Below are 12035 nucleotides of genomic sequence, written 5' to 3'. Positions count from 1 at the left end.
GTCCCTTCTGAGTTAGTCGAGGGGAGAATAGTGATTGAGCAAAGATATACCTTTGCTTAATCACCATTCTCCCCTCGGCTCGCTTGCGCAACCAAAGCGGACGGTTCGACTAACTCAGAAGGAACTGCGAGCAGTCTATTATTTATCTGGTTCAAAGTTACACTTTCCGAAGAGTGGAGGTTCTCTTTGACAATTCTCTGCCTTTCTCATCCTGACAACGACGTAAAATGCCCAAATTACACTTTCTCTCCAAGCATCCATACCGTTGATCAATGCCACCTTAGGGAGTTTAAACGTGCGACGTTTTTGAGCCGCAAACGGCAACCGGAAGTGAGCTGTTTTCCCTTTTTACTTGTGTTGTCACTACCACCTTTATATTGCTAAGTATCTTTCCTCCATTAGAGATGATTAGGTTAAAAGTCTGAGAGACAGTACTGTCCTGGCATGCGAAATGTTCATTTCCGGTGGCTCAAAAACATCACGTGCTTAAACTCCCTATTTTCATTTATCAACGCAGAGCGCTTTAAATACTTTAAGTTATATTTGACGATGACGTCGAAGTTGACGTGGTCGTCTTTGCGTAAACTACCAAATAAACCGCCAAAACGAATCAAACTATTAAGGGTAAAAGCGAAAAAAAAATTCACAGCGAACGCAAAAATGGAAGCCAATAAATCATTCTTTTCTCCTTGTGCAAATGAGTATGACTACCCTCGTTCTACAGCCAAAATTCTCTCACTATTCAACGTACAAACGAGGCTTTTAACGAAAATGAATGATCTATTAGCGGCCATTTTTTTGCGTTTGGTCAATACACATGCACGTATTTAGTGTTTAACCATATGGACCCCTAATAACCCCAAGTCAAAGAAAAAAATGTTCTCAACTGCTAGTTGTCAGGCGTAGGACTGCCGTCATAATGATCTGATGTACCACTTCGATCAAGCAGCTGGACAAATGTCTGGAGTCAAAGAAACAGCCAACTGAAAACTTCAAGAAATCTGAGGAGGTTCTTCAGCGAAAGCAAACTAAAACTGCTTTCCATGCTTCTCATGGAGATTTCTGCCTGGCAATGCCAGGTGAAGCGTTCAAGCGCAGCATGTCAGCAGTTGTTGACCACCAAATACCATTGCATTTCCTTTCTAGGACCTGGAGATCCTTGACATTGTAATCATTCCATATGTATTACTTTTCAAACAGTAGACACTCCATGTTTTTTTCTTTCAACTGCTAGTTGTCGGGCGTAAGACTGCCGTCATAATGATCTGATGTACCACTTCGATCAAGCAGCTGGAGAAATGCCTGGGACTTAAAAAAAAATGAGCCAATTGAAAACTTCACCGAACGATGGAGAGCTTCTTCAACCATGCTTCTCACAGAGCTTTTTTCCTGGCAATGCCAGGTGAAGCGTTTAACCGCAGCACGTCAACAGTTGTTCGTTAAATAAAAGACTTGACTACCAATCCCATTGAAGTTCTTTCTAGAACCTGGAGATCCTTCATTCCACATCCATGCCTCGCTCTTTGTTTTCGTCAGAGCTACAGAGGGTGAAGTTGCATTGTTTATCACGATAAATTCAGTCAAAGCAGCATATTTCCAAGATATGAACTTTTCAAGTAGTATTTAAACGCTGTTTTCATTCATGCCAATGTTCCTTTCGAACAGCAACAGTGGTTGCCTTTGGTCCGCTTTTGTTTATAGCCGTTTTCATACTAAAGAGGCAGAGAATACAGATTGAGATTGGAGACCATTTAGCCTTTTCATCAAGGGGCACCCTTTGCCTCCCATAAGAGACCCCCAAAGAGGGGGGGGGGGGGGGGCGGGGCGGTGCGGGCGGCTGCATATGCTCGTCGGAAATTTTGAAGTAAACACCTAAAGGAGACCAATCTAGGCGTGGCCCAGGCTCTTTTCAACCCTAAAGGAGTCCATATTGAAAGTGTCTATCACCTCAACGCAGTTTTCCACTTTTTATTCTCCGAAATCACCCAAAATACATTGTGTTTTTAGAACTTTTTGATTGACATTTCACCTTTTTAAAATTCCATTTGAAAGAAGGGAAAAGTGGTCATACTTTGATCAATAACCGTGCAATGAAGAGGAATGGGTTCGATACCGGGTTGACGTCACAAATTAATTTGCTTCGCTGTTTTCAAAGAATTTTCTTAATGCAAATCAGCTTGTGACGTCAACCCGGTATCGAACTCATTCCCCTTCATTGCATGGGTTTTGGATCAAAGTATGGCCACTTTTCCCGTCTTCCAAAGGCAATAAGAGTGAAATTTCAATCAAAAGGTTCTAAAAACAACACGATGTATTTGGGGCGATTTCGGAGAATAAATAAAGTGGAAGTGTGTTAAGGTGATAGGCACTTTAAAACAGAATACATTTTTTCATTTCTTCGCGTGCAACCCTAAAAGAGACCTTCACGGCGACATGCAATGGCGTTTTCGTCAGAACAACTTAAGTGAGCCAGAAAACAAGCATCCCTGCCCCTTTCATTTTCGAAATAAGTGCACACAAACGAAGAATAGTGGGAAAGGTTCTCCAGTTCTACGCCCCCTTTTGATACTACGACGTATTTGACAGAGGACGTTTCAGCCGTCACACGTAAAATACGTCGATCTTATTTCCTTCCGGTTTTAAAGCAGACCTTAAATTTGACTGTTTTAACGTCTCTAGTATAAAAATGGCCCCTGCCCCAAATCTCAATCTGCACTCTTGGTTTTCCCGTTGAGTTAATTTAAGTTACTATAAAAATTCTTTTCTATCCGTTTCTCACGGCTACGTTGAGTCTGGAATTCACAGTGGTTCACTTTGTAAAATAATTTAAGTATGTGCAAGCTCTCTGACACGAATTGTATAATTATTTTGAAACGCCTCAATTTCTTTACTTCTTTTTTCAAATGGTTTGCTACCCTTGTTCTGATTTTCGCCACGTGAAAACCAAGAGTTCCCTCCTCCATAATATCAAAACTCTTTTTATTTTTTCTAATACCAAAAGCGTTTTTCCCTGATCGGCTAAGACATGAATTGCTCTTTAATCTTCTGGCGAACAAACGGTTGTCAACAAGTTGGCACTGTAAATTGAAAAATACGAGAGAATTTTCACAAGTAGGCATCCAATCTTGCAAGTGCGACCACCTCCGCGCTAGTGACCGCAGTTGCTGGATTAGAGACCACGACGAGGAAGCCTCGAAGCCCTCGATTGCCGCGGTGATTACCTTCTTACTGAAAAATCTGAATGCGGACTAACATGGTATTGTTCTTCACGTACTGTGGCTCACGGATCTGCTCAATTGGGGCAAATTCCACATAGCCGTAGCCTTTGTAATTGCGCGGAGCTGTTGGTCTCTGAAAGGCCAACAGATTTGGCTTGGCGACCAGGGTCTCGCTGATATGCTGACGAAATTCGACGCCCTCTCTCTGATCCAAGATGGAAAGAGCGATTCTTCCAGTAAAGGGCCATTCTAGGATGTTATCATAATCCCCCTGCATCATGTGAACAAACAGAGCAATGAATTTTCCAACTCCACTGTCCACACCATTTAAGTTGATCCGCATGCAGAGTTTGTACCCGTACAGGCTAGTATGGAAAGCTGGGCTGTGTATGGCCGTCATAACTCCGTTCATGGCATCTTGACGACACTGCCGGTAATTCTCTATCCTCCAGATGTAGGAACCATTGCATACACGGCCTTCATACTCCAGCACCTTCGTTTCTACGCGGTTGAACCTGACAGATAAGAGGAACACTGTTAATAACCAGCTGAGACCCACATTGACGTCATAACTGTCCATGAGCAGCCAAGGTGCACAGCATTTTCTCCGAATTGAAGTGAAGCCAAGAATTTCTACACGCCATTGTTTTGAAACTACTTATTCAAAGTAAGCATTCTGCAAGACGTTCATCAGTCCATGAACTTCGGGGAAAAGAAAATCAAACGAAAGGTTAATCTTAAAAAGGAAATTTAGTATCAGTTATACTGCCACTTGCAAATAAACACTTTTTCGCTTTCATTCATAAGTTATCAATGTACTGTACAATGAGAAAAACTGCGTCTCAAATGCGGTGAGATGAAATACGACGTAAAAACAACCGACAAAATTGGTCTGGGTAAATTAGAGCCGAAAAAAATCGAAGCCATTTATTTCAAATATTCCAATCAACAAACACTACAAAAATATAGAGAATACTTTCTCAAGGATTTAAATCATGTAACATTCAGTACAGTCACTGCAACAAGCGATGATTCACTTGCAATGATTCACGATGCATCGATTCCGCCCGGGTTCGCAGGCCAGATCGAGGAATTCCGCCCTCTCCCGGAAAGAATCGGATTTGCAGGGATTTCGGAAATCCACCAGCTCGCTGGCACGCCATAAAAAAAGTAACTGTGGTTACTTGTTAGTCACAGACGATTCAAACGTCTCCTCAATCAAGCAGATGATTCTTGATGCCCTATCATCCAGCATCTTGGGAAATCTTCACAGGAGTTTGCATCGTGCCTCTATTATCACTGACGTCACGATTTTACTGGTTGTTCAGTTGATAAAGCAATGGAATACCGGGTTGGTGGTTGCAGGATAAAATCCCTGAAAGGCCCAGAGCTCGCCGTGTTTGCAGAAATAACTGAGCAGACAGTGCTGCCTTTGCTATGCCATCTGAGAAAGGTTAGACTTCTCTTCTTGGACGAGGACGATTAAGCCTAGGTCCTGGTCTCACGACACTTGCTCAAACTCTGTGGGATGTTAAAATTTGTTATCATTGGATTGGGCATCACAGAAAAATGTAATCATTTGACCTTTGGACTGACATCACAGCAAAGATAGGTCTACCCAATTTTTCTTTGGTACTGTTGGCCTCTGAACGTTTGCTCGAAAGATCTCAAGCCGTAATGATTTCTTGTTTGTCTTAGTCCGGCCATCACCTTGGTCACTGGATTTTTTGGGAGTAAATCCTTACCATATACCCGCGTTGCACCCCACTCACCTAACAGTAAGCTCTTGTACGGGCCTTTCTACCCTCATACGAGTGTCTTCGAGGCGACGTTCCAAATGCTGAACCGAGCTGTTGAGTGCATTAACAAGTTGTCTCATTTCATCTATTTCTGCACGCTGCTGCTGACACAGTGTTGCCAAGTCATTCACAAACACGTCATGGCTGGCCTGCTCTTGTGGAAATGCCTCCGCGCCACCCCTGGTGCGTCGTATCTGACTCCTTGGTGCTATCTCCAGTTCGCCGGACGGAACAGCCTTTAATGCTGCAAATGCTTTTGTCATGTCAATCAAATGACTGGTAAGGTGCTCTGCAACATGCTTATTTACCGCTGGGCGTAGGCCCTATGTAGAGAGTCAAATATACGTCCATCAAATGGCTACACTGATTCCCCCTCGTTCGTCGAAAAGTGTTGCTACAATTGTTAAGCCCCGTCTACACGAGCTGCTCGTGTATACGAGAGCATTCGGCCAATTTTTATGTGACAAAAATCACTGTATTTGCTGAAAGGCTGGCTTGTTTGCTTTTATGTGAGTGACAAATAATAGTTGTCAAATACGAAAAATTGCTGGTGTAGACGACTTGTCACATAAAATGTGGCAAATTCCTGCCTCTTAGTAAGTGCCATTGGAGAACCACCTCGCCTTGTTTCTGCTTTATCTCTGCTGTCGAAAGGCATTACTGACCCAATTCACTTCGAATTATCAACAATTATTTGTTGTGGTATCTAAACGATCAAATACATTTGCCACATAAAATTCTTACATAAAAATTGCTCGTGTAGAGTGGGGCTTTACTCTGATTTTTTAAAGACCCTGCAGCTTTCCAGACGCGGTCTGTGATTGGAGAACAATACAACAGAATCAATAAGCCTAGTCCCTGATAACAAAAGAATCTACTGGTCCTAGCGACCAAGGAAAATAGCAGTCTGGAATAACTCATTCCTTATAATTCTCTTATCTGTTTAACATTTGGAAAAACGTGAAAACCAAGAGTTGCAAATCAAATAAATGCGACCAGTGTTTCTAGAGACGGAGAGTAACTGTGTCTGGTCAAAAAGGTAAATCTGGACAAATGTTCTGCCTGGTACTGACGGTTCTGATATTCAAACTGGTAATTAGTTCTTAAGGGTTAAAACCTTAATCACCTCCATTGAAATTGAAATATTTTGCGATCTTCACATTCAGTTTGATTATTACCACAACTTTTCTTCCTGTATGATGCAAAAGACACGTTCCTACTCTAATGTTGAGCATTGCTTTTGTACCTCAAACGAACACCCCACAGTGCTGAAAGGGCATTTTACTTCCGCTCTTGGACAGTCTTTCTCAACGTGTTCTTGCATCTGGAGAATAAAAATCATCAAAGGTGGAACATGACGCATAAGAATTTCGACAACGTTTTTGCACTTGTTTTCGGAAGTGGTGTTGAGGGCCACTCGCATGTAAAATACTGCAAACGAACCATACTACTGTAATACTTTACGATGTTGTCAAGCAAATTCCTTATTTAATTCAAAGGTCAACTTACCTTGTTTCTTGGGATGTTTTCTTTTCCACAGCTCTCGCACAACAAAGGGTATTGAGGGCAAGTTTGATAATGATTCTGCGCAAATAATATTTGATAAATCGCAAATTTAACCAGCTACAACAATTATAAGTTCTAATACGGGAAGCTTTGTTAAAAGATATCAACAGAAATATGAGTGATAAAAAGTAGAATAGGGCATTTCGTCGACTCCAGGTCATCACTGTCATAGACAATTTCCAGCCGTGAAAGTTGCCACTGAGATTTTGAGTTATAACATGTAAGAGTACATGGTTTTCGATGTTTTCTCCCAATAGATACAAAGTGTTTCAACAATGATAGGTGTCAGTAATGTTGCTGGTTGCCAGTACATTTTGACAACCCAGCACACATATGAATATGCAGATTAGAAACGTACCGACATGTAACACACGATTTCATAACAAAGCAAGACAGAAAGGACTTTAAGGTCTACAACGCAGTCGACAAGGAGAACGCCACAAACATATCATTGGTTAAGGCTTTTTTTTAATCCGCAACTATTTTTTTAAGGTTACTGCTAACCTTTTGGCGTGACTTCAGGGACATCTTTCGTAGGGGCGTTATTTTCGGTAAAATTCCAACAAACTATATATCACCGAAAAAGTAATAAAATGAAGAATCCGAATATATGAACATTTTTGTTTATTAGGGCTTTTTTTTTTTCTCTATTTTCACTCTGAAACTGCTCGTACCAAATTTATTTTTGAGATACATCACCCACATTGTGCGGCGACGCTAATGAGATGGACTAATTACGAAGAACAAAAACTGACGACACTGACAAGTTATATTTTGAGGTGACGTTTTCGTCGAGATCTTGAAATCCCTGGAGTATCATTCAAGCGAAATTACTTTGAACATTCAGAAACAAATCAGATCTATTCAGCTTAAATAAAAATGGATGAATGGATTGGTGTAACACCACGAAAAGCACCAATACATTTACTAAAAACATCCTGAGAATCATGCCCAAATTAGGCGAAATATTAAACTTTGCAAATGCGCCACTCAAATGGTGAATAAACGCAATTTCAGAAAGGAGATGATGGGATATTCTGAAAATCCCCTGTCCTCCACATTCCGTCCCTCAAATCTCGCTATTTGAAGTCAAGCGAGTCAATTGAACTTCATCGATTTCATTCCTTCCGCGTGATCCAGCTGACTCCACCTGATCGTATCTCTACCCTGATTATGTCATCGATTTTTACAAAACACGCATTAGACGTTCATGTTGTGTGTTATTAAAAGTTGACTTGACTAGCGCGTTGTTTAGGCGTAGTTAAACAGCTACTGTCTTGCTTGGCCGACCAACCTATGAAAACTGACCAAGTTTAAACACATGTATTGGACATGAATGCATCACGTCAACGTGGAGTTAACTGGAAAACTTTGCTCTTCGATGAACAATTTTCTTCCATTAATGGCAGTGTTGCAACAAACCTCCATGCTATTCCACAGGACCTCTTCTGTGCAGTAGTCGCAGGGTATTGTCCTGCTCGGACACTCCTCTTCCAAATGCTTTTTCAAATCTTTCTTTTTGAATTTCTTACCACACTTTTTAGGACAATCCATGTCGACAAATTCACACTCCTCCATGTGCTCCTAAAAGGAACGATAAGTGTCTCAAAAACCAACCTTTCCGATTTGTTTATTATGTTGACTACAGCCAGATAATGTGTATGTCGCAAAATCAAGGCTGTGCGCAATTGTATTGCGCCTCGCATGGCTGCATATTTTTGAGCTCCGTTTAACTCCCTTTTAATACTCGTGCAAATGGCCTACAACCGCCTTACAAGCTTTCGTAAAATCTTTCTAAACACCTTACGGCCTTCTTACCGTGGGAAACGTGCGGGTCGCCTCGTAAGAGAGAGAGAGAAAGAGTCTCCATCAACCAGATTGCTATTTTTTCAACATGGTAAGTTTGCGGAGTTTCATGTTTTTCAGCTCCGTTAAGCTGCCACTATCCTTTGAACTGTATAAAAATTACTCCAGCCCCTACAGACGCAAAAAGGATGGGCTAACCGACGGCTTATGTACCCTCTTTATTTGTCTCGAATGTCATGTCCTTGGCTCCCAAAGTGGATGAACTTCGTCATGTTGTCAAGTATGCTAATTTAGATCTTGTCTGTATTACGGAGTCGTGGCTTAAAAGCCACACTCATGACAATGTGGTTGCGTTGGAGAGCTACAATCATCCGCAGGGACAAAACAGAGACAGAACATGGCGGTGTGTGCGTGTATATCAAGAATACGATAAAGTTTACAGTTTTAAACGATTTAGAAGACCCTTCTTTCGAGGCGTTATGGATTCAATTAGTCCTACTCGTCTCCCAAGGGGATACAGCTCTTTACTTCTTGGGGCGTTCTATCACCCGCCAAGCGCAAATGACTCTGCTTTTTTACAGTATTTAGAGACGTGTTTATCATCTATTGAAACACGTTGTTCCAACTGTGGCCTTTGTTTAGTGGGAGACTTTAACAGGCTACAAACCACGCGGCTTAGAAACAACTACAATTTAAAGCAAATAGTGAATTTTCCGACGCGAGGAGAAAGAACGCTCGATTTAGTCCTCACCAACCTTCAAGACCACTACGAAACTCCAACCCAACGCCCTCCACTTGGCCTTTCGAACCACATGTCTATAAAAGTTCAACCGAAGGTGAGGATAAAGTCCAGTAGCTCTACAACCACTGTTCAGTCGAGAGATATGCGTCCCAGCAAGCGCCTAGCAATGCGCACTTAGAATCAGTGGATTTGGATTCTATACTGAACTCCGTAGACAGTTGTGAAGGCAAAACGTCGCTTCGGAACAAATTATTAAGACTGGTCTTGACCATGTTATGCCTATGCGCACGCGCAAAGTACATTCAACCGAACCACCTTGGATAACATCATCCTTGAAGAACTTTCTACAAAAGCGACAAAGTGCCTTATCGCGTGGTGACGACCAAATGTTTCGTGAGTTCGCGTTAATCGCAAGCGGAAGATGTGCCGCGCAAATTATTACCAAGCCAAGGTGGAACATCTGAAGAAATGTAAACCATCTGAGTGGTGGAAGGAAGTGAAAAAGCTTAGTGGGCGTTCGCTTGCCTCCTCGGCGCAAAGTGACACATTGCAATCGCTACAACATCTGTATGAGAGTATTGACCAGCTCGGCCTATCTAACATCATCAATGAGGCTTTCTTATCGCCAATGTACTGTTTCACACCGCTCCCTGCCGCTTTTCCGTGCACTACGTTCAGCAACTACTCCAAAGACCCCCTTGTTGTGTCGGTCGAGTCAGTCCGCAAGAAATTATCAAAGTTGAACCCGTGCAAAGCTAACGGCCCAGACAACATCCCTGGATGTCTGTTAAAGGAAAACGCAGATATGTTCTGACATCTTGAACTACTCGTGCTGTGAAGGACGCCTGCCATCGTCATGGAAGCACGCAGCAAAAGCCCGTCCGTGATGTAAATAACCACTTACGCCCTATCACAGTAACCCCCATTTTGTCAAAGATGTCTGAAGATTATGTGGTTGACACTTACGTTAAATCTGCTGTGCTGGAGTGGATTGATCCCCAACAATTTGGGGCCGTACCTAAATCTTCTACTACGCATGCGCTTATTAGTATGTTGCACTCTTGGTTGAAATTGACTGATGGAAATGGGGCTACTACAAGAGCCGTACTATTTGACTTTCCCAAAGCCTTTGAATTCATTGATCATCATGTCCTAGCCCAAAAGCTCTCCTCGTATGATATTCCGGAGTCGATCATGTGCTGGATCTTGGATTTCCTAACCAATAGAACGCAAAGGGTGAAACTGAGTTGTGATTGTCTATCTGAATGGCGTGCTGTACCAGCAGGTGTTCCTCTGGGGACTAAACTCAGCACCTGGTTATTCCTGATTATGATCAATGACCTGAGTGTGGCAAATACGAACATCTGGAAGTATGTAGATGATACTACCCTCGCTGAGTGTGTGGAAAAGAACGGAACCAGCTCGATGCAGTCGCGCGTTGACGAATTTGTTACAAAGTCACGAGCTGATGGTTTCCAGTTGAATGAATCGAAGTGCAAGGAACTTAGAATATCATTCACAAAGTCAGAGAGTATTTTAGAGCCTATTACTATCAATAATACGAACATTGAAATTGTTCCATCCGGTAAATTACTAGGTGTTATGATATCGAATGGTTCGTGAAGTGGAATGTGCACGTAGAAATGATATGTAAGAAAGGCGCAACGCGTCTCTACCTTCCGCAATTAAAGCGCGCGAAAGTGCCAACTAATCACCTTCTGAGCTTCTACACCACTTGCATACGGCCAGTTGCAGAGTATGCATGTCCAGTCTTCCATACCGCTCTACCGCAATATCTCTCCGATCAGTTAGAGTGCCTGCAGAAGCGAGCACTACGCATAATAAGCGATAACGAGTTATCTTATGGACAAGCTTTAGAAGTTTTTAGCATACCTACCTTGTATGCCAGGAGAGAGGCGATTGGTAACTCAATGTTTCAAGACATATGTAATAACAATAATCACAAGCTTCATTCACTCCTTCCGCCACCTTACTCTGGCACTTTGCGTACACGGAAAAATTGCAAGTTCCAAGTCCTGTGTTTTAAAACCAATCGTTTCAGAGACAGTTTTATTGTAAGCCACTGCCGATAACATGCCCTTTTACAACTCATATATATTAAATGATCTGATTTTGAATAATTTTAGCTGTATCTTAATTGTAATTTTGTGGTTACATAATAATAGCTTTAGTATTGTTGAATTCTTATCAAATAACTTTCTTACTTTATCAATATATAATTTATAGTTTTAATTAATTCACGTTTTAATTTTGTGAAAATTATCATAATTCAGCCCTCGGGCTGCAAGGGGAATTTCAATCAATAATCTACGTACCTACCTAACCTACCTATCTATCTATCAGCAAAATTTTGGCGAGCCCTTCGGGCTCTCAAGCATTTCAGCTGGGGTGCCCAGCCCTCCAAGTTGGTCGCCCAAATTAATTAATCATTTATTTAATTAATTATCTGAGATCAACAACGCATCTATCTCTCTCTCTCTCAACAAAACATTGCTGCTACTGCTCTGGTGATTGTCGAACTTGCTAGTGCAAGAAAAACCCGCAACCCGTCAAATTTTTCATTCCATACTTCAGGTTTAAAAGTGAAAAAGTAAAGATTGTGGCACGTTTATGTAAAAACGTTTGGGACTAATGCAGGTAAACCTTTTACTGGTTAGTTCAAAACGTGAATCAATGCCGTTTGATTCCCGTGGAGCTTTTGTGAAAACTGCCATGAAACAATGAAACCACCAAAAGCTATCAAATTTTTTTGAGCAAGTCATCTTGATATGGACAAAAATCATCGTTACAGGACAGAACTAAAGTATTTTTTCCTGATATTACAAGGGCATAGCTAGAGGGGGGTCCTTTATTTCGTTATTTCATATACAGGGGAAAAACAAC

General features: G+C 41.7%; 1 protein-coding gene across 1 annotated transcript in view; it reads right to left on the bottom strand.

Moving 5' to 3' along the window:
* Nucleotides 1-2829: 2829 nt before the first annotated feature.
* The window catches only part of LOC138013913 (TNF receptor-associated factor 6-like), a 68571-nt gene continuing 59365 nt past the window's right edge, over nucleotides 2830-12035 (bottom strand). The window contains exons 5-9 of the mRNA XM_068860950.1: nucleotides 8006-8167; nucleotides 6527-6601; nucleotides 6264-6341; nucleotides 4991-5340; nucleotides 2830-3733 (exon numbers count right to left, since the gene is read on the bottom strand). Coding sequence (XP_068717051.1) covers nucleotides 3226-3733; nucleotides 4991-5340; nucleotides 6264-6341; nucleotides 6527-6601; nucleotides 8006-8167 — 1173 coding nt within the window. The 3' untranslated portion in view covers nucleotides 2830-3225. The remainder of the gene's footprint in view (nucleotides 3734-4990; nucleotides 5341-6263; nucleotides 6342-6526; nucleotides 6602-8005; nucleotides 8168-12035) is intronic.

The sequence above is a fragment of the Montipora capricornis genome, chromosome 8, assembly GCF_036669925.1.
Source record: "Montipora capricornis isolate CH-2021 chromosome 8, ASM3666992v2, whole genome shotgun sequence".
NCBI lineage: Eukaryota > Metazoa > Cnidaria > Anthozoa > Scleractinia > Acroporidae > Montipora > Montipora capricornis.
This window is presented reverse-complemented; position numbering and strand designations above follow the sequence as displayed.